Genomic DNA, 20,351 nt, shown 5'->3' on the forward strand with positions numbered 1-20,351 from the left:
AGATGAGGAAATGGAGAAGAAGCTAAGAGGCAGAGACCCCAAATGGAGAAAAAGCCACTCGGCCTTTGAATGAAGCAGACACAGGATCGCAAACCATTTTCTCTAGCAAAACGCTATAGACATTTTCAAGAATAATACTTTGTACACCAATGATCATAGAAGCATTATTCACAATGGCTGAAAGGTGAAAGTAACACAAGAATCCATGGATGGGTGGATGGATGGATAGATGGATGGACGGATGGATGGACAAAATGTGGCGTATAGACACGATAGAATGTTACTCAGCCTATAAGAGGGAGGATTTTCTGACATGCGCTACAGCATGGATGAACCATGATTACATTATGCTAACAGATTAGCCAGTCACAGAGGGACAAATACTGCAAGATTCCTCTTGTACGAGGCCCCTAAAGAGTTCAAATCCACAAAAATGGGGAGTAGAATGATGGGTGCCAGGGGCTTGGAGGCAGGGAATAGAAGTTAGTGTTTACTGGGGACACGCTTTCAGTTTGGGAAGATGAAAACGTTCTGGAGATGGATGGTGGGGATTGTTGTATGACCGTGTGAGTGTGCCTAACGTCACTGACCTATACAATTAAGAGTGGTTAAGATGGTAAATTTGATGATCGGTGTGCTGGGGAGAACATGTGTTTGCTGTGCTTGGGAAATGTGACTGTGGGTTCATTGAAGGCCCCAGGTGATGCTGCGACAGGAACCATAATTACAGTGAAATATAATGTCGATAGGTTTTACTGTATTAGAAAGGAGACTAACCACTCAGGGCTTGCCCTGTATGCACACATGGCAACAGAGAAAGAGGAGGTCGGTGGCTCCCTGCTGCCTCTTCAAGACTGTGGTTGGTCATGTCCGAGTCTTGCCCAAGAGACCACCTCCTCCCAACTTCTTTGCCCCCGTCAGGTGACTAGGTGACAGGAGTGGCTGCCTAGGAAGCTGAGTATTTATCCGCTTCCAGGGCCAGCGTCCCGGGCAGGTGACCAGTGCAGTGGCATGAACCCCTGAGCTCTCAAGAGCCCTGTGCTTGGGGTTTCATGTTCTTCAGCTGCCATCTTGAAGTTCTTAATAACTTTATCTTTAAATGTGTGTTTGTAAGTAAAGTCCGATGGAAGAGTGGAGCTTGAACTCCCCAGTTCCCTTGAGCCTCAGCCCAGGTGTCATCCTCCTCCCACGGCCACCTGTCTCTCCTTTCTCTGTCTCCCTGAGCCGGCCCCAGGCTCTCTACCCAGCAATCCCTGAGGTCCTATCCACCTGGGGACCTTAGTGTGTGTTGGAAGAGAAAGGTCAGGCTCCCCACAGCATCTCCTTGCTTTCCCTGCCTATAAGTGGCAACACCAGGAGCTTTCAGAAGATGACTCAAAATGCTATTGGGGCCACCCACTCAAGACCTGGGTATGGCTGTCATTCTGGTGGAAAGGGGACCCTGGCAGCCAGTGTGGTGTGCACATATGCAGGCCACCTCCAAGGCCTTGTCCTCATGCCTGGGAGGGCTGGAACTTTCCCAGCCCCAAGTCCAGGGGAACATAACATTAAACAGAAAATATAAACCCTCATGGTATGTGTGTGGGGGGCAGGGGGGGGGGAGAATGAGAGAGAGAGAGAAAGACCACAGAATAAAGAAAAAGCCTTATATTTTAGGGGGAAAAAAGTTAGAGAGGGAGGGAGCCAAACCATAAAAGACTCTTAAAAACTGAGAACAATCTCCCAAACCATAAAAGACTCTTAAAAACTGAGAACAATCTGAGGGTTGATGGGGGTGGGAGGGAGGGGAGAGGGAGTGATGGGTATTGAGGAGAGGGCACTTGTTGGGATGAGCCCTGGGTGTTGTATGGAAACCAATTTGACAATAAATTTCATATTAAAAAAATAATGAAGTGAGGTACACCCCCCCCAAAAAGGAACTTTAATGGCAGCTTTTTCCTGCTTTTTGAACAAGGGCCCCACATTTCCATTTTGCTCTGGGTCCTACAAATCACATAGCCAGTCCTACCAAGCAGTCTCAAATATGCAGTGGGCTTACAGAAGGCATGTTATTTTGCAGCTGAGGAATTGGAGCTATCAAAGATGTCATAGGGAGTCTCCCCTGAGTGGACCCAGCCCCGGGGCCAAGGGGCTTCCAAGGATGCCCTGGCTACCCCATGCCCTGTAGTCAGAGGTGGGCCAGCCTCTGGCCCAAAGAGGCTTTGCACTTGGATTCAGGAGATCTAGGGTCTCCTTCTAGATTTTCTACTTACCTCCTAGTTGCATGGCTCTAGGCTTATTACGTCCCTTCCCTGATCCTATTTTGGTTCATGTAAATGGAATTAAGAATTCTCTGCTCTACTGAGAACATGGGTGTTGCCGTGAGATCATGTTTGTGAAAATGGTCACGCAACTGAAAGAGTGAGAGGCATGGATGAATTATGAATTTTATGTGGCTTGGCTTAGACCCGCTTAGCTTCTGCAGGCTCTGGAAGAAGAAAGGAGGAACCAGGAGGGAAAAGACAAAGCAGGGAAGGGAGGGGAGGGAAAACTGTTCATGTTAGAGATTAACATGACTACTAGATGAAGCAGACCTTTGGATTAGGGGTAAGTAGAGGCACAAAGGGAACGTGTTCCAGTTTAGCCAGTCATAAATCTTCTTGTTCTCTGTTTCCTTGCTTATAAATAAAGGCAAAGGGGAGAAGAGGCCAGATATTAAATGAATCCTTGCATTCGCTTGGGCTCTATTCTTTATTTTTCCCCACTTCAAAATAGGTATTTGGTGTCTGGTTCTCTTGGATCATCTGCATGGACATCTGTTAATATAAATTTAAATCCAATGAATGTGCTAAAAACGTTATTTCTGCATCTCTCACACATCTTTATAGCATAATTTAGAATCTACTTACAGTGGAACTTATAAATAGGTCTTGGGCCATTTCTATGACCAGAATGTCTATCCCGTCCGGTTGCTATATGGGTTAAATACATGCAGGGCATGTGAAAAAGTTCTAGCACAGATGTAAGTCAGCACTCATGCAAGTTAGCAATGATGATGGTGATGATGATGGAATTGTGAGAGAAAGAGAAGAAGGGTAGAAAAATAAGGAAGGAGGGGAGGGGGATAAGGGGACAAAATGGAAAGGGACAGGGAAAGTGGAAGAGAATTAGGGCTGTCACAGACCCCTGGTCACCCTGTAGAGTTGTTGCAACGCAGGCTGTATGTGAGAATCCCTTGGAGAGCTTCAAATAAACCCAATCCCGGGGCCCTGCCCCCAGAGACTCTGACTCCGTTGGCGTGGGGTAGGGCCTGGGCACCAGTCTATTTTAAAAACTACTCAGGTTGATTCCAGCTTCTGAGGTGCTGCCCAGGTTGACAGCATCTGGTCCCAGGCAGCCCTCCTAGGAGTCACGCGAGAAAAAAGAGGCTCAGGACAGTCAGTGGTCTTGCCCATTCATAGCACGTCCTGGACTGTATGAGGCCGGAGCCCAGGCGCCTTGCTCCGAGTCCCCTTCACACCTCTTCCTCCGATATGACACATGTGAGAGTGGCACCAGACCTCAAGTCACATCTGCAGAGTCCAGAGGGAGGCGCGTGCTGTCCGTCTCCCCCCAGGGCAGCAGATTCCAGGAAGAAGGCTGCCATCTCAGTGCCTTCGCCATCTTCCAGATGCCCACTGAGTCATGTTTTCGCCAGGTCTATTTTAAAATAAAATAATGAAAATTCTGTATTCAGTAAAGTTTGATTGGCTGATGAGAGAACACTGAAATAAATTTAGATTCAAGTCTGCGCATGAAATATTCATTGTGGAATCCAGGCAGTGGGTATATGGCTGTTCAACTTTCTGTTTGATTTTTTTTCCCAGACAAATGTTGAGGTGGGGGCAGGGGGAGGTGGGGGATGTTAAAAAAAAATGTACTTGAAGAAGTAGGTTTAAAATATGTGTTCGCGTCTCACAACATCTGCCTCCCTGGTCCTCCCAAGCATAAACCCTTGTGTCCCTGACTCTGTTTTCCAGTTTGGGCTTTGTTGCTTCATCCTTGGACCACACCCTCTTCTGCCACCTCTGTTCTGACAGAATGGAGGCACTGAGGGGGACCCCCAGGAGACAGGGCTTGTCTGCTCCAACAGAGGGAGTCCTGGGCACCCAGAAAGATCGGCCACTTTCTATGTTGGGGTGATTATTGACGATGGTAATGATGGGGCTAGAGTAGACCTCGTTTAAGTCAGATCCTGGTTGACTCCTCTCCTGAAACTTTGACACCCCACTTCTCTATTCCGGGCTCATCTTTCCTTCTCTGTAAAATGAAGGGATTGAACCAGACGACCATGACAGGCAGGTTGTCTAGTTAGAGATTATCTAGGCTTCTCGGTATTTCATTTTGTTCCTTTTTCAGTGCTAGTTTCAGCAGAGCTGGGGAGGGAGGAAAAAAGACAAAAATGTATTAGAATTGGTTTTGTGCCGTTAAAAAAGGAGAGTAATGTTTAGAACTCGTCTTGAATATCAGCAGCTTATTAATATAACTGTCCCCTCTTCTGTATCCCTAACTTGAAAAAGCAACATGTGTGTGGACTCTTTGCTGAATTACATGTCAACACACAGTGATGAGCTGTTCACATCGGTAGGGTTTACTCTTATGAATAAGATTAGTTACTGTTCTCAGGTGAACTCACCGCCTCCTCAGTGCCCCCTGTATTATGGGAACACTCCTTAAAGTCATCAATATAGTGACACACTCCCCTGTGCAGTTTTGTGGTCCGTATTAAAGAGGAAAAACTGTTGTAGGTGGAGGGAAGGAAGAGAGTCCTGATTTCTAGGGTTTGCCAATGCCTGTGGTGTAAATTCTCCCACTGTTCACACTTCAGGCTACTTAGTTCACGTCCCACGAGTGTGAGTTGGGCTTCAGTGCGCACAACTTTTCCCGGCCAGTGTCAGAGGCCCCGCCAGACACCTGCATCTTTATGCTGCAAGCAAGTAGGTCAGATGATGCCCCCTTGTGCCATAAGAACACAGATTTCCTGAACAGGGAGGTGCTATTAGATGGTATCGTGGTGTATGATGGAAATCTACAAGCCAACATATCACAATGTAAAAATGGCACCTTCCATAGTGGGTAACTTGGAAGGAAAAGCGCACAGCACACACTCTCTGAACAAAGCTTTCCTGGTCTGGCTTTCCTTTGCCCTTGCTAGCAGGGTTTGCCCACAGCCTCTGCGTGGTACCAATCCCTGTTAAATTACCCCATCCATTTGTTACGCTTCAGAAATCCTTGCAAAAAGCACTGCTCCGCTGATATGTTGTCATCTCTCAGCACCCATGACTGTGACAGGTGAAAAGGTCATCCCTCAAACATTAGCATTGCAAGGAGCCATGGTAATGATCCTTTTTTAAAAAAAAAAAATCTTTTTGACCATTTCTTTAAAAGGCTGAAAATATGTGGGTGAACCAGGGAAACATGAGCTGGTCATAACATTCGTGAGTCAATACAGAGTTTATTCACCAGAGCTAAATACCTATTTTGGTGGGGCAGTTTTCCAAAGGGCAAATGTGAGTAGAAAGAGAGCATCTTTGGCAGAGGAAGACAGGCAAACCATTAACAAGCCAGAGGCGGGTGGTTTTGTCAAGGCATCGCTCCCATGTGGAATGCAATTAAACCTCTCCTTATTAGGAAAAGGAAAGAACAGAAAACAACTTCTCAAAGCGATGCTGTGTTTTTCATGGGGAGCAGTAACATGTTCTTCCATGGGTTTTTATTTTTAAGGAATAGGAAATTACATTCTGGGTGAACGGCAAGCTTCACCGAGCATTTGCTTCCCTGCATAGCAGCTCGTGAGGTAAGACAGAAACCCTTATTTCAGAACTGGTTCACTCTCCAAAGAAGAAGGAGAAGGAGAAATGATAAAATGCCCCGATCCAGGGAATAAAATGCCATATCCCCATGGGAACTCTCTCTGTTTTCCTCGTCTGGCATTTTACAAACTTTTTTCCTGCCCATCAGGGAGCCCTCTCCGTTGTAGCCTTTACACACCCCTGACACTGTGAGGCACTAATATGGACTCGTTTCTAGAACCCAGCTCTGCCACCAAAATTTCTCCATCCTGTGCTCCACTCAAGGGTCTGCAGGAATCAGGCTCCTGACTGGAGGGACCGGGGGGTCATGTCTCAAAGCTAAATTATATGTGAGTTTCAGTTTCTGATTCATACTCCCCTTGGAGAGGAAAACGGAGAAGTCAGTACATTCTTCTTCTTGGACCTACAGCAGATTTATTCACAGTTTTTTTTTTTTTTCAAGGTCACTTTTGTGGCCCTGGAATCTTTAATTACCATGAATTCGAACTTGGCACTTGTGAGAAAAAAAATCTTGGTTAATGGATTTGAGCCCAAACTGAAAATGTCTTTACTAAAAGATGTGCCCCAAGTCCTGAGCAGACCACAGACCCCAAACAAAAGTCCACATCCATTCCTCATCTGAAGACATCACAAGTCCCTGCCATCAGACACATGGGGATGCCATCAGTATATGCTTATCTAGCACTGACCCTGCTGCGGGCTGGCCTCTTTAATCCTCTCAATGATCATTGTCTCCCTGGGACAAAGAACAAAACTGAGTGAGGCACAGTGTAGTTAAGTGACTATCTGGGGCCACTCAGGAAACAAGTGGCACACCTAGGATTCACACTTGGGCAACGACCGTGTTATATAGGCTGATGGTAACCCATCCTATAACCATGAGTTTGCAACTGAGGATCACTTTGGAAACTATACATGCTGCACATTGTATCTTTCTCTGCAAAGCCATCCAATAGAAATTGTTTTTTTGGGTGGCGCCTGGGTAGATCTCTTGGTTGACAGACTCTTGATTTCAGTTCAAGTCTTGATCCCAGGGGCGTGGGATTGATCCCTGCATCAGGCCCTGTGCTGAGCATGCAGTCTTCTTAAGATTCTCTCTCTCTCTCTCTCTCACTCTCTCTCTCTCTCTGTCTCCCCCGCCCCTCTACCCTACTCGTTCATTCTTTCTTTCTAAAAAATTTTTAAAAAAGAAATTGTTTTTTTTTTTTCAGTATAGAACATCTGCCATATCATCCTAAAGAGTCAAGACCCATGATTAAGGTCAGCTCAAAACAATTCTTAATCTCCTATTATAGAAAAGCCCCAAATAATAATAAATAAACATAATAGTTTGCTTTTTTCTCATATAAATGTTTTCTGGAGTTAGGCGGGCCAGCTTGGGCATGACAGCTTCATGGTGTCAGCAAGGACCCAAGCTCCCATCTCCAGAGTCATCTCAAGGTCCAAGATGGGAGCTGGAACTCCAGGTATCAGACCCTGATGTCAGGCTGGCACAGGAGGAAACAGAGAAAGCCTAAAGGGAGCTCAACTCCTAGGACACCTGAATGCATCATTGCCTTGAGCTGGCAACACCCAACTACAAGAAGAACTTGGAAATACATTCTTTTATTAGGGTATATTTTTAATAATGTCTCTTGCTAAAAATTGGGGAAAGAGGAACCTGGGCTTCCAGAGGTAACTAGAAATTTCTGCTTGGTGAACAGTCCATACCTACTGTCACAGTTTAAGAGGGCCCCCCAAAATATTACCCCTGAGTTCAGAATCAAGCAAGAGATAGACACAGAAGTAGAGTGGTTGGATACTAGCTTTCTGGAAGATGTGTGTTTGCAGATGCTACATTCTAGAATTAGGGAGACTTACCCCAGTCTCTGCCCAGGCTGGAGATGCACACACCTCTCACTCAGGCATATCTTCTTTCACTACAGGAAGTTTGTAGATCGGAACACGTGCCCTCTGCCAACAGATATCTGGAAGGAACTGGGTCACACTTGTCAGTTCCTCCCCAACCCTCAAGTCAGGTTAGTCATTGCCCCTCCATTCGGGGGAGGGGTTAGAAGTGTTGCTTTCATACAAGGTCCCCCCGACACGGAAGAATTTCCCCCAACAGCCACCTGCCCATTTTGACAGCTGGTATTATTTTTTCTGGTCTGCAAATTTTTCTGCATACATCCAACAGTACACTAGGAAACATGTAACCACCAGATCTCCAAAAAAAAAATGTACAAATAATAATAAAATAGGCCATATCAGCCTCATCAATTCCATTGAGCCAACTCCTTCTCATAAAATACGTTAGCTGCCTTTCTGTGAACTCTTGTGTCTGTAGCTACCACATGGCTGTTCCTACTGAACAGTGTTGTTCCGAGGCAAAGGTTTCTTGGTGCTTTTATTTGTAGTAACAAGGAAGACGGAAGTAAAACAGGAAGACGTATTGGGGAATGTCATTCATTTGTCAATAGTGCGAGGGAACTGTTTGCTGAATCAGATGCATCAGACTTCTTTGCTGAACCTTGCATCCTGGAAGGATGGTTTCGCAATACTTGGCACTATGTAAAATGTAATAGCTTCAGACATTTAATCTTTGCCATTAACTTTTTCTCCATCCCTTTTTTAAATCCAGACAATCCACAAAACAATAAACCGAGCCTGATGGTGTAGCATCTATAAGAGTGGACAGGCACTGACTCATTAACTCCTAAGTCCCACCCTCTGTGGTTCTATACAAATCCACTGGTGTCTGCTTGAGATGTCAAACAAGCCCATCCAGGGCCCCAAATCCCTGCAGCCCTGGGCATTGCTGCCGAGGTCTCCACCTGGCGTTGGATTTAAAATGCAGAAGCCACCAATCAACATTACACACGTCCCCACCAGTACACCTTGGCTCACTCCCTCACCCCAGACGCCCCCATTGTTCAACATCTGTTACAGTGAGGTCCACGATGGTTGTCACAGACCTAGTGGATGCAAAGCCACCAAGTGACCCTTTGCTTTAACCCCCAGATAAATCCACACATCAACATACATCCAAGTGAGAGCAAATATGTTGTTATCTAGGTGTCTTTTTTAGCAACAAGTTGACAATTATGGGTTAGACATAACAGAGACTGTCTTGATCTCGGATATTTGAATCATTTTTCCTATTTCTATCCACATTTTTTGCCCTCAGTTTTATCCAGTGAGTCTTACAATAGGCAGCCAATTCCTGTCTTTAAAAGATCGTGTGGTTGTTGGAGCAAAAGAAAGCCTCTTGGGAGATTCTCAAATAATTTGGCTCCTTAGAACATTTTTTTAAATTAAAAACTCAACTGCATTTCACATGTCTAAGTAATTTGATAACATACACAAATACGGAGTTTACCATGATCGCAGAAAGGAATTTTTCACAGTGGCAAAGACCCTGACTTAATGCATTAATGAGCATGCCTGAATACATCCTACGTAGCCAGCACCCCACCACTGAGGACATTTGCCAAGGGTCGACGTTCTACTGACGCTTCCAGTATTCAACAGGTGCCCCTGATTCTTTCTCCAAATCTCTTGGGGGAAAGTGGTTGCTACCACCTTCCTTCCTGGCCTATTTTCAAGGGAAGACATCGAGGGATGATTATAGAGAGATGTTGAGTTCATCCCACGCCTTTGCATGAATAAAATGTCCACATAACTTATTTCTCCTGCCCTCTTGGACACTTAAAATGTTTTTTTTAACCATTTTGGAAAGGAATCTTCTCGAATACTTAAAATAGTCCTATCTCTTATTAAGCAAACCACACCAGGCCAGTGAACATTTTCTCAATGGTTGAGGGTTATCATATGGAAACCCATGATGATGGGATAATGGTCTTCTTGGTATGGGGGCAGGTTGAGCACAGGGTGCAGGGAAGAGAGACATAGAGACATCGTGTTTGCGAGCCCACGTGGGCCTGGTCACCATGATCTTGGGATTTGTGTCATTCTGCCATCATCTCTCATGTCAGCTCTTGGGCAGTTCCGCTTTTCTTTCTGGTTCTATCCGGGGAATAGCCAGCTGCTGTCTCCGGGGAGGGTGTTAATCTGCTGTAGGCAGGAAAGTAATTGAACTATACTCATCTGTTCTGCCCATGAACACGAAGAGACTTGGAAAGAGCATCCAGTTTCTCCTACTGCTAACATGTTTGCATTTTGTAGATATTTTAGGGCTATTTGGGCGTTCTTAGACACAATTTATGATTGCTTCCTTTTCCCCATAAATATATTTCCTGTGGTTGGGGTTTTCTGAAACAGTGCCACTCTAAACGAAATCCTCACTCTGTGCTTAAAGGGAAAGTGATAAGGAGACATATGGGAAGAGCCTCACAGGCTGGTCTGGCCTCTCCCCATAACTGTGTTCCAGAAAGTGGTCCCCTGCACCATAATGAGCTTGCATCACAGTGCATTTGGGCCGGGTGGGATCACACACAAGGCTCCATGCAAGAAAGCGGATGTCCCCCGCACTGCCCCAGGCGCAAATATTCAGTGCACCTGTCCACTTCCCCCTTGGTCAGGGTGGGAGTTTTCCCTTTCAGCTGCCCTTCTACACACCAGATGTCCAAGTTCCATGCCTCCTGTCCTGTGCAGACGTTTTCTGTAGCCTTCAAACCCTTGACAAAGGATGGTGCAAAGTTGCAGGCAGGAGTATCAAATAAGAGGGAGTGGTCCACTCTTCTGCCTGCTCCCCCTAGAGCCTCCCCCTTGGAGGATGCCCTTGGAGAGGGACACCGTGTCTCCCTTTGGCCCCTCCAAATGGCATGCACATTCAGCCCCCTGTCTGGGTAGGGCCCCTCAGTTGGTGACCATCTGGACCAGCGAATGGGGCTGGTGAACTCCCAGGGCTTTAGTCCCTTCCCCTCAGTGGGGTGAGGAATTGGAATATGTTGAGAAGGTCCCCATCTGTTGTCCCAGGATCACAGCTCAGTGGAGCCTTCTCCTGCTGCTCACAGGCCCTGATCTCAGAGAAGGAGGGGCTCCATCCCCTGTGTTTGCCTCATTCTCCCAGATGGCATGGGTCAGCCTCTCCTGGGACCTTCCTCACCACCCTCACCTCTGCGGTGGCAGCACTGGGTTGGCGCTGGGCTTTCTACAGCCGGTGAGCATCAATCTGGAGCTCACCTATAGCTTTACCCTGCTTTTATGGTTCAAGGGAAACACTCCCCCCATTTCCTCTTCTGTGCTCCGTCTTCTGACACAGAGATTGTAAAAATGGTGAAGCCACTTGGGATGACAACGTGGCAGTTTGTCAGAACGTGAAACGTAGAATTTCCGTGTGACACAGCGGTTTCTCTAGTAGAGATCTACCTGGGAAAAGTGAAACCATAGGTCTAAGCGAGAACCTTCATGCAAATCTTGGTAGCAGCATTATTCATAATATCCCAAAAGTGGAAACAATTCCAATGTGCGTCAACTGTGAATGAATAAACGAAATGTGTTAATCCCGTGCAATGCAGTATTATTCAGCAACAAAAAAGAAGAAGCTCTGATAAGGGCGCCTGGGTGACTCAGTTGGTTAAGCGTCCGACTTCGACTCAGGTCACAATCTCACGGTTCGTGGGTTCGAGCCCCACATCAGGCTCTGTGCTGATAGCTTAGAGCCTGGAGCTTGCTTTGGATTCTGTGTCTCCCTCTCTCTCTGCCCCTCCCTGTCTCACACACTGTCTCTCTCTCAAAGATCAATAAGTATTTTTAAAAAATGTATAAAAAATTTTTTTAAAAAAGGGAAAATGCTGATACATGCTACACTATGGCTTAACCTGGAAAACGTTCTCAGTGGGGGAAAAGGGCAAAAATTAGACACAAAAGAATACAAATGGGATCCCATTTGTAGGAAATGTCCAGAAAAGGCAAATCTAGAAGGACAGAATATTGATTACTGTTTGCCTGGGATGGGGAGTAGGAAAGGACTATAAATGGACAGGGAAATCCTTTTGGGATAATGTAAATGCTCTAAAAATTAATATGGTTGGGGCGCCTGGGTTGCTCAGTCAGCTAAGCATCTGACTCTTGATTTGGGCTCAGGTCACGATCTCGCAGTTCATGAGATAGAGCCCCACATCAGGCTCTGTGCTGTCAGCTTGGGATTCTCTTCTCCCTCTCTCTCTGCCATCCTCTGCTCTCTCTCTCTCTCTCCCTGTCTCTCTCAAAAATAAACTTACTAATTTTAGTAAGTTTTTTCCTTTAAAAAAAATAAAACCAAATTAGATGTGGTGGTAACTATACAACTGTTTGTACTTCTGTTGGGTTGTAATAGTGTGTGTGTGTGTGTGTGTGTGTGTTGGATAATACAAATATATGTGTATGAGCCCCCCCCCAAAAAAACTCATGCCTACATGAACCTCAGAATGTGAATTCGTGTGGAAATAAGGTCTTTGCAGATATAATTAGTTAAGGTGAAGTCATACTGCGTGAGGGTGGGTCCTAAATCCAATGACTGGTATCCTTATAAGAAATCCACATGAAGACCCAGGGAAACCCTTAAGGAAGAACATGATGTGGGTGTGGGCAGAGATGGGAGAGTTGTGGCCACAAGCCAAGGATCGTGGGGGCCAGCGGAAGCTGGAAGAGGCAGGGAATGATTCTTCCCTAGAAGTTCGGAGGGAGCATGGCCCTGCCTTCACCTTGATTTTGGACTGGCCTCCAGAACTGTGAGAGAACAGATTTCTGTTGTTGGAAGCCACCCAGCTCGTGGTGATTTGTTTCAGCTCTCCTAGAAAACTACTACAATGGACAAACCCTTTCCCCTGTGCACTTAAAACAGGGAAATATTATGGCATGTAAATAAGACCTCAAAAAAGCTGTTGGTAAAGATTAAATTTTTTTCTTGAAGCGGCTAGAGGAAGTGAGTGATCGGGACTGAAGGCTGGGGCCCATGCGCCAGTCTGGCTTCCCCTCGGTTGTGCCGGAAGGGGGTCTCACCACCAGCGAGGATACAAATGCGGGGCCCACGGTGTTTCTTCCCTTCAGTTAGTCTGTCCACTCCACGCCTCCTAATCTCTGCCACACACCTGCTGACTGTAGAGAAACTTCAAAGTGTGGGTTCTCCTGTGGGCGTCCAGGCTACGGAGCCGGTAGGTTTCTTACTCGTTGTGGTATGTCTCAACCCACTCTGGTACGCTGTGGGGAAGACGGGACCCAGCACGGGCCAGGAGAGATCCAATGGGCATGGATGGAGTGTGCCTCCCACTGGGGTGTGTTTGTGTTTCTTTCGCTAGGATCTTCTGGCCCACGGCCCAAGTAGGAACACCAGCGTATTGCCCCTTTAGCATGAATTTAACCCCAAACCCACATAGAGGCAGACCAGCTGTGGGTTTTCAGGGGAGGCTTTTTCTTTTTTCTCTTCATCCATAACACAAGCCAAGGCTGTTTGCTTTTCCCTTCCCCCCGTGTGGGTCTGGTTGTCCTTGTAGCAGTTCCTCGCTCTGAAGGTGGGGCCCTTTGAGCAGCCTGGTTTGAAGGTCCCACTTTCAACTCCCTGCCTCCAACATCATAATACCTCTGGCCTTTCAACAGCCACTTCTGCTTCAGGCTCCTGGGATTTCTCTCACTTTCTTAGAAGCTGCGTGCGCATTTAAAAGGATGCTTGTTTTGTGCCGCCCTGCATCTCTAAGTGGTGTATGGAGTGGGAGCAGAGTCCTATGTCACCCAGCACATGGCCAAGAACGGAGGTCTTTAGATGAATTTTGAGGTGGGAGACAGGGAACTTGAGAAGTTGCACAAAGAGAGGTTTCTGTTTTCTTGGTGCGCTGGGGATGAGATGGCCTGCCATATGTTACGGGAGAAGGGTGGAGCTGGGGTCTCCAGGTGACGGTGACAGTTTGTAACAACGGTGGGTATATCTAGAAGTCACTTCGAGGATGGGTCAGCAGCGATCAGGGCCCCAGCCTAAGTTGCTCGATAAGGTTTCAGAGTTCCACAGTTGAAAATCAGAGTTAGAAACTGCCATTTGCTACTGGAAGCCCCCTCTCCCATCTATTCAGCAAGTAAAGTTGTTTTCCTATGTGTCCTCGGGGACACAGGCTATAGTCCGTGACCGACGTGTGCCCTCGGTGGGCCGGGAAGAGAGCAGCGCCCCCTGAATATGAAATCCCATGGCAACTTCTGAATGAATGAGCTTAGGGCTCATTTCGTCAGGTTTCACTTTTCTGCCACCTTGCCCCTTTTCTGTTCATGATTCGTGCTCAGCGGTTTCTTGAATACATTTTATTTCAAAGAAATACCTCTTATTTAAAAATGTTTATTTATTTATTTTGAGAGAAAGAAAGCACAATGTGGGTGGGGAGGGGCAGAGAGAGAGAGAGAGAGAGAGAAAATCCCGAGGAGGCTCCACACTGTCAGTGCAGAGCCTGACGCAGGGCTTGAACTGACAAAACCGTGAGATCGTGAGCTGAGCCAAAACCGAGAGTTGGACACTCAACCGACTGAGCCCCCCCAGACGCCCCTCAAGGAAACACCCCTTGAAGCCAGATTTAGCTGAGTGTTGAGGTGGGAAGTCAAGAATCCTGCTTTGCCAAATAAGTCGTGTCCTTCTTGGGTTTTCAGTTCCTGCGATGATAACGTCCTATCCAAATACGACCCTAGCCACTCAGGGTCAAAAGAAGGAAATGAGCTGTGCAGCCCATGGCGAGAAGCCCATCATCGTCCGCTGGGAGAAGGAGGACCGTATCATTAACCCCGAGATGGCCCGTTACCTTGTGTCCACCAAGGAGGTGGGAGAGGAAGTGATCTCAACGCTGCAGGTAAAACGCGTCAAACACAGCGGATCAGCATCTAACTTTGTCGGCAGAATAATCCTGTCCTTTCACCTAAGCGGGGGCATGCGGGTGATGAACAGCAGATAATCTTTCAGAATACCATTTCTTCCCCACTTCTTACGGCAAGATTCCTGAGCAGCCCCCAAAAACAGTGCTTTACTTTAAATGTTATTAAGAATAAAATTACAATGAGCATGGCAGGGAACCCGACGGTAGTAAAAACCAAAAAAAAAAAAAAAAAAAAAAGGTAGGAATCGAGTCTCTTAATGATAATTAATCCCAGAAAAATGGCATCTTATGCTGTGCACATGTTTTAACATGCTGTAAAAAGAAACAAATTGGATGGGCTTTCTAAGGAAAAGTGGTTTGCTTTTCTTGGACAAATCCAACAGAAAAGCTTCTGTCTTTCACATAGGATCACAAAAACTAGAAAAAAAGTATTGTAGTCTCTTAGATTTTTTTTAGTACTAGTGGTAGTTAACTGAGTGGTGTTTTTAGTGGCGGGGGGTGGGGTGAATGATGCTATAGCCCACACAGAGAAAAAAAAAAAAGCCCTGTGTTTGAAACACTGGTATTGATTCACTCACAGGTCCAATCCTGGAGTCCTTCTAGAGAGAACTCTAATGAGGGTCCTGTAGGACCAAGCATTTACTGCAGGATTTATAGATCTGCTTCTTTAGGCACTCTGGATACTCTAAGCGCACACCATGAGAAAAAAAAAAAAAAAAATATATATATATATATATGGAATATACATCAACCTGACCATGGCATCCTACATAAATTACACATCCAATTTAACGAGCACCAGCTGACACTGATAACGTACGTCAAACCTATCCATCTACACCGTTACAATTGCACTGAAATAATTTGCTCTCGGGGGTGTGTGTGCACGTGTGCGGGTGTGCTGGGGACCGGAAGGGTAGGAATGGAGAGATTTTTATCATCAAAAGTCCTTTTAGTTGTTCTTGCTCCATACTACTGGATAAGATGGATTTCTTTCTGCTTTACACATAGATTTTGCCAACTGTTAGAGAAGATTCTGGCTTCTTCTCCTGTCATGCTATCAATTCTTATGGGGAGGACCGTGGAATCATTCAGCTCACAGTGCAAGGTAGGAAGGAGACCAAATTGGGGGAAAACACGGCTTTTAGGACAGTAAGTGAGGAGGTTTGGGGATGGTGGTGGGGTGGTCTGGAGCTGACGGCCAAGAAAGAATCCTTGAAGGCGTCTTTGGTGCAAAAAGGTGATTTTATTAAAGCACAGGGACAGAACCCACGGACAGGAAGAGCTGCACTGGGGTCGTGAGGGGTAGCTCGTTCTCTACCCTCAGGTTGGGAGGGGGTCCAGGATAGAGTAAGTCTCTAAGGTATTTTGGAAGCAAGGTTTCCGGGACCTTGAGGGGCTAGCTGTTGCTAAGGGAACACCATTTATTACCATTTAATAAAACCTCAGTCACGAGCCCCTTCAGATCTATATCAGGGGCCAGAAGCTTGGAGTAGGGTCACCAGCGTATATCTTGGGGGAGTTGCGATAAAGGAAGCAGACTTACAGGGTCCTCGAGGTTGGGACAATGTTAAGGCAAGATTCCCGTTTGCCCCCAGCAAAGTGTCATCCTTGAGGCAGCTGAGCTCCTAGAGGGAAGGCACTCTGCTGTCTCAAGGACTTGTCAATGGGCTGTAGGCAGTAGGGAACTTCAGTTTTCATTTGCCTTAGTTTCCCCACATCACCATGGCATGCACTTCAACCCCTTTCCTTTGTTCTTGGGCCGCCAGGACTGTCCGAGGAATATCACACATATTCCACTGGGGGCGGGGGGCGGTGTGCCAGTCTGTATTTTGCCCTCAGCTTGTCCCATGCCCCCCCCCCATCCCTAAGTGTATGCCCAGGCTCAGACCCCTGTGTGGGCTCAGCTTGCTACGTAACAGCTCCTGATTCCCAGAAAATGTTGAACACGCACACAGCTGGTGTTAAAACAGTTTCTTGCGGTGCCCATGATGAGGTCAAGGTGCAGCCCCCAAAACACAGGGAGCAAAGTCCTTAAAGGAATTGGGTCAGGTGACCCTGCAGGCCCACGGAGTGCACCACGTGTAACAGTGTACCTGGTTAGCCCACCTTTAGGAATCCTTACGCCAAACGGTGCAAATGACAAGGGAAGTTTAATATTTGAAGCCCAGACATTCTTTTGAGTTCGAGATTCCAAACCAGAAGAGTGACATCCTCGTTTGGTGGCCCAGCCCCGAGATAAAAGCCTGCTTACAGAGCCCTGCTGTAAACATTGGCGTCTGGGGAAAAGTGGAATTTCTCGTCCCTGCTATGCGAATAGGAAAAAAAAAAAAAATGCTTCCAGGTAAAAGTTTCAGCTGCTGTCAAAGGCTGACAGGGCTTTTCGGGAGCCGTACTCAGCATTTCCACCCGCGTCCTCTGTCTGAGCCATGTTTGAACTAAGCCCGGGTTTTCCTGTCGATTGCGCAGAGCCCCCAGACCCTCCCGAAATTGAGATCAAAGACGTGAAAGCTCGCACAATCACCCTCAGGTGGACCATGGGGTTTGACGGCAACAGCCCCATCACGGGCTACGATATTGAGTGCAAAAATAAATCAGGTAAGCTCTTTATTCCCTCCAGCTTTACTTCACTTCAAAAGGCCCTGTTACTGCTCTCCTTTGTTATTCATGATCACCTGTAAGAATAAACCTGGACCCCACGGAAACTCCGAGGGGGCTCCTTTTACCGGTTTGTCTCTCTTCTCGCACAAAGGACTCCACATTTCCTTTCTGGGGTGCGGTCTGTGTGCAGCGGCCCATCTCTGCCTCAGGGCCCCCTCCTTTCTCTCCGGGCCCCGGGCTTGCTCCCTGCCCGCCACCCTGCCGGCAAGGGGGCAGCTACGGACAGCACCTGGCCACTGGCCACGGATGTCCTGTTTCCTGCCCCCCCTTGCTGTCCTCACGTGCCATTTTCCCTGTGGCTGCTCGCTACGGGGACTCCGTCCAGAGCCTGGGCTCCAGCTGTGCTTGGAGTCCGTGGGCCGAGTCTGTGCAGAGGCAGGAGAGCTGCTCCTGGCGGAGACGGGCACTGACCCCGCAGGGGACGTCCTGGAAGGACCGCAGGGACAGGCCCGCGTTCGGCCAGGTCGGCAGAGGGACCAGGAGTAAAACAGACCCAATGTCAGGACCGTGACGGGTGTGTCCGTTTATCCCCTTAAAGGGATCACGAATGCCAGGGTCACTTGGAACTTTACGATCCATCAGGCCGAGGGGAGAACACCTACCTCACTGTGGCCTCTGGCGGGAACTTTTCCTGCCTCTCATAAGAGGAATCAGAGCCTCGCCAGCGTGTGTAGGGTTAACAAGTTCCTCGCAGACCACGCATAGCCTTATTGTTTCCTTTCCGGCCACCAGACTTTAGGTGACACTGTCCGTGACCTGCACACTATCTTTTGAGCTGAGACCCTGGTGACAACCAAAGCTCGGGGCAGCTGGAGGCAGGTCGCGAGTGAGGAATGCTTCAGGACGAGTGAGCAAGGGGCAGGACGAGAGGGTGGCAGGAGCTGGAAAGGACGGCCGAGGGTGGAGTGTCCCCGAAGCAATGCGTGAACGCTAAGAACCCCCAAGAATGGGGATTTTAGAAACAGCACTTGAGACTTGCAGTGCGCAGCTGGGTTGGGAAGCACGATAGAGCAGCTTGTGACCCAGAGTCCCCACAGAGACCTGGCAGTGAGCCATGTGTGCACGGGGCCCGGGGGGGGGCTTCGGGAGAGGCCCTCCATGGCTGCCTGGGGCACTGTCACCAGCGGATAGGACAGCCAGCGCAGGCTGGAGGCGGGGGCACAGTGACGGCGAGCAGGCTGGAGACGGTGCTGGCCCAAACAGGGCTCTTTCAGGAACTGGGAGAAACGGGTTTCCAGGGCCAAAGGGAAGCAAGGAGGCCCTGCCTTTGTTCTAAGGACCTAGGTCAGGAAGGAGCCCAGGGATCCCAAGGTCCGCCATGCCCGTCTTGAAGGAAAGGAAACACTCCTTAGTGAAGCCAGCGTGTGTCTAGCAGAGAGTGGCCCCGAAACTGATGGTAACAGTGAGCTCTCCAGAGAAACGCACACGCACATCATGGGGACAGTCCCCAGAGTCCTGGGCGGGGGAGGGATGGCCCCGCCAGCCTCTGGCCGAGCACTGACCGCGGGACCCCGGGCTTCTGTGCTCTTGGCGTGGGTCCCCAGGCGGGCTCCCAGGACAGCAGGGTCCGTGCCTCGGTGCCGGTGATGGTCCCGTGGTTGCACAACCTGTCCTGGCTCCACCGCTGGCCCTGTCTCTACCTGGCCGTGTGCCTGCACTCGTCCCCTGCCCTCAGCATTCCCCTCTGTGACATGGGACTCCACAATCTCTCCCTGTGACGAGTCCTTCAAAGGTCACAGGCTGTCCTCCGGCTGGAGAACCGCCCCCCCCCCCCTTCCCTGGACCACACGGTTCCCATGCTTACCCCCACCTGCTCCTGAGACCCCACTCCTCACGTCACCTCTGCAAGGACGCGTTTCTGGCCTCCCGCTCGCGTGCTCCTAGAGCATCATCTCCTTTCTTTCCTGGCTGGGCTGTGGTGGGCAGTTTGTTTGTGTTTTCTGTTCCCACGTTTATCAACATTTCCTTTTATCGCATCTAGATGTCAAGTCAAGTTAGAAAAGCCGTTCTCTACAGCCGGGCTATAAAACGATCCCCCCTGCTTCCTACGTGTATGGTTTCTTTTTCTTGCTCTTTAAAATTGAGATCTCTAATCCATTTGGAGTTGATTCCTGGGTATGCTGGGAGATTTGGCTCTGCTTTGACCTTTTCCCAGATGGGAATCCTCCTGCCCCAACATGATTTACTAAAAAGCCCACCTTTCCCCAGTGGTTCCAGATGTCACTTTTATCGCCCCCTGGCTTTCCACATGCACCTGTGTCTCTTTCTGGACTTTCTAGTCAATGCCACCGTTTTGTCCATCTCTGCCTCGGCACTAGACTGCGGTAGTCACGCAGGCTTTGTGGTTCGACTTCTGGTGGCCCTGGTTCACCCTTACGACTTTTCCTTTCAGTGTCTTATTAGCTTTCTACACACGGAGCCATCGCATCAACCTGTCTAGCTCCATAAAAATATTTTTGGCATTGCTGCTGGGATCGCATCAGATTTGTTAATGACCTTAGTGAGGACCGACACTTTTATGACGCGGTCGTGGGTTGCGTTTTGCCCACCGAGAAGTTCTAAGCCTTACTACCACAAATGCCACCTTCCGTGGGATGAGGGCCATTGCAAGTGCGACTTGCTGGTGGGTGTGCCATCTACACTGGGCTGGTGGTCCCCGTGCCACCAGATTGAGTTTCCCCCAACCCGTTTCCCCAACACCTAGCACAGCACCCAGCATGCTGTGGGCACCCAATGCGTAGTTGGTGAATACTCTTTAAAGACGGGAGCTGCTTTAAAACACTTGCCCCTGTGTCTGGCAGATGGCAAACCTCTATTAAATAGCAGCTTTCACTCTTACTCTAGCGTGCACCCGGTGCTTATGAATCGAATGCCTCCAAAACCGTCGGTGTCCCCCATTTAAGAGTCCTCAGTGCGCCCCCCAGCGCTCCCCATAAATTCCCTGAAGGCAGGAACTCTGGGGTCGTGTGCCCCTAGGTCCCAACATCTAGCATGGTGCCCGTCATGTTGGGAGCACTCAGTGAATACTGGTGGCACTTAATTTACCTGCGACCCAAATCTAAGAATCCTCTCCACGGCATTTCCAAATTAC

At 48.2% G+C, this 20,351-nt stretch overlaps 1 protein-coding gene across 2 annotated transcripts in view; it reads left to right on the plus strand.

Moving 5' to 3' along the window:
• The window catches only part of DSCAM (DS cell adhesion molecule), a 704,213-nt gene that overhangs the window by 608,008 nt on the left and 75,854 nt on the right, over positions 1-20,351 (plus strand). For both annotated transcript variants that reach the window (XM_045501327.1, XM_045501328.1), the window contains exons 12-14: positions 14,379-14,575; positions 15,611-15,707; positions 17,069-17,197. In XM_045501327.1, coding sequence (XP_045357283.1) covers positions 14,379-14,575; positions 15,611-15,707; positions 17,069-17,197 — 423 coding nt within the window. The remainder of the gene's footprint in view (positions 1-14,378; positions 14,576-15,610; positions 15,708-17,068; positions 17,198-20,351) is intronic.

This window comes from Leopardus geoffroyi, chromosome C2 (genome assembly GCF_018350155.1).
Source record: "Leopardus geoffroyi isolate Oge1 chromosome C2, O.geoffroyi_Oge1_pat1.0, whole genome shotgun sequence".
NCBI classification, from domain to species: Eukaryota; Metazoa; Chordata; class Mammalia; order Carnivora; family Felidae; genus Leopardus; species Leopardus geoffroyi.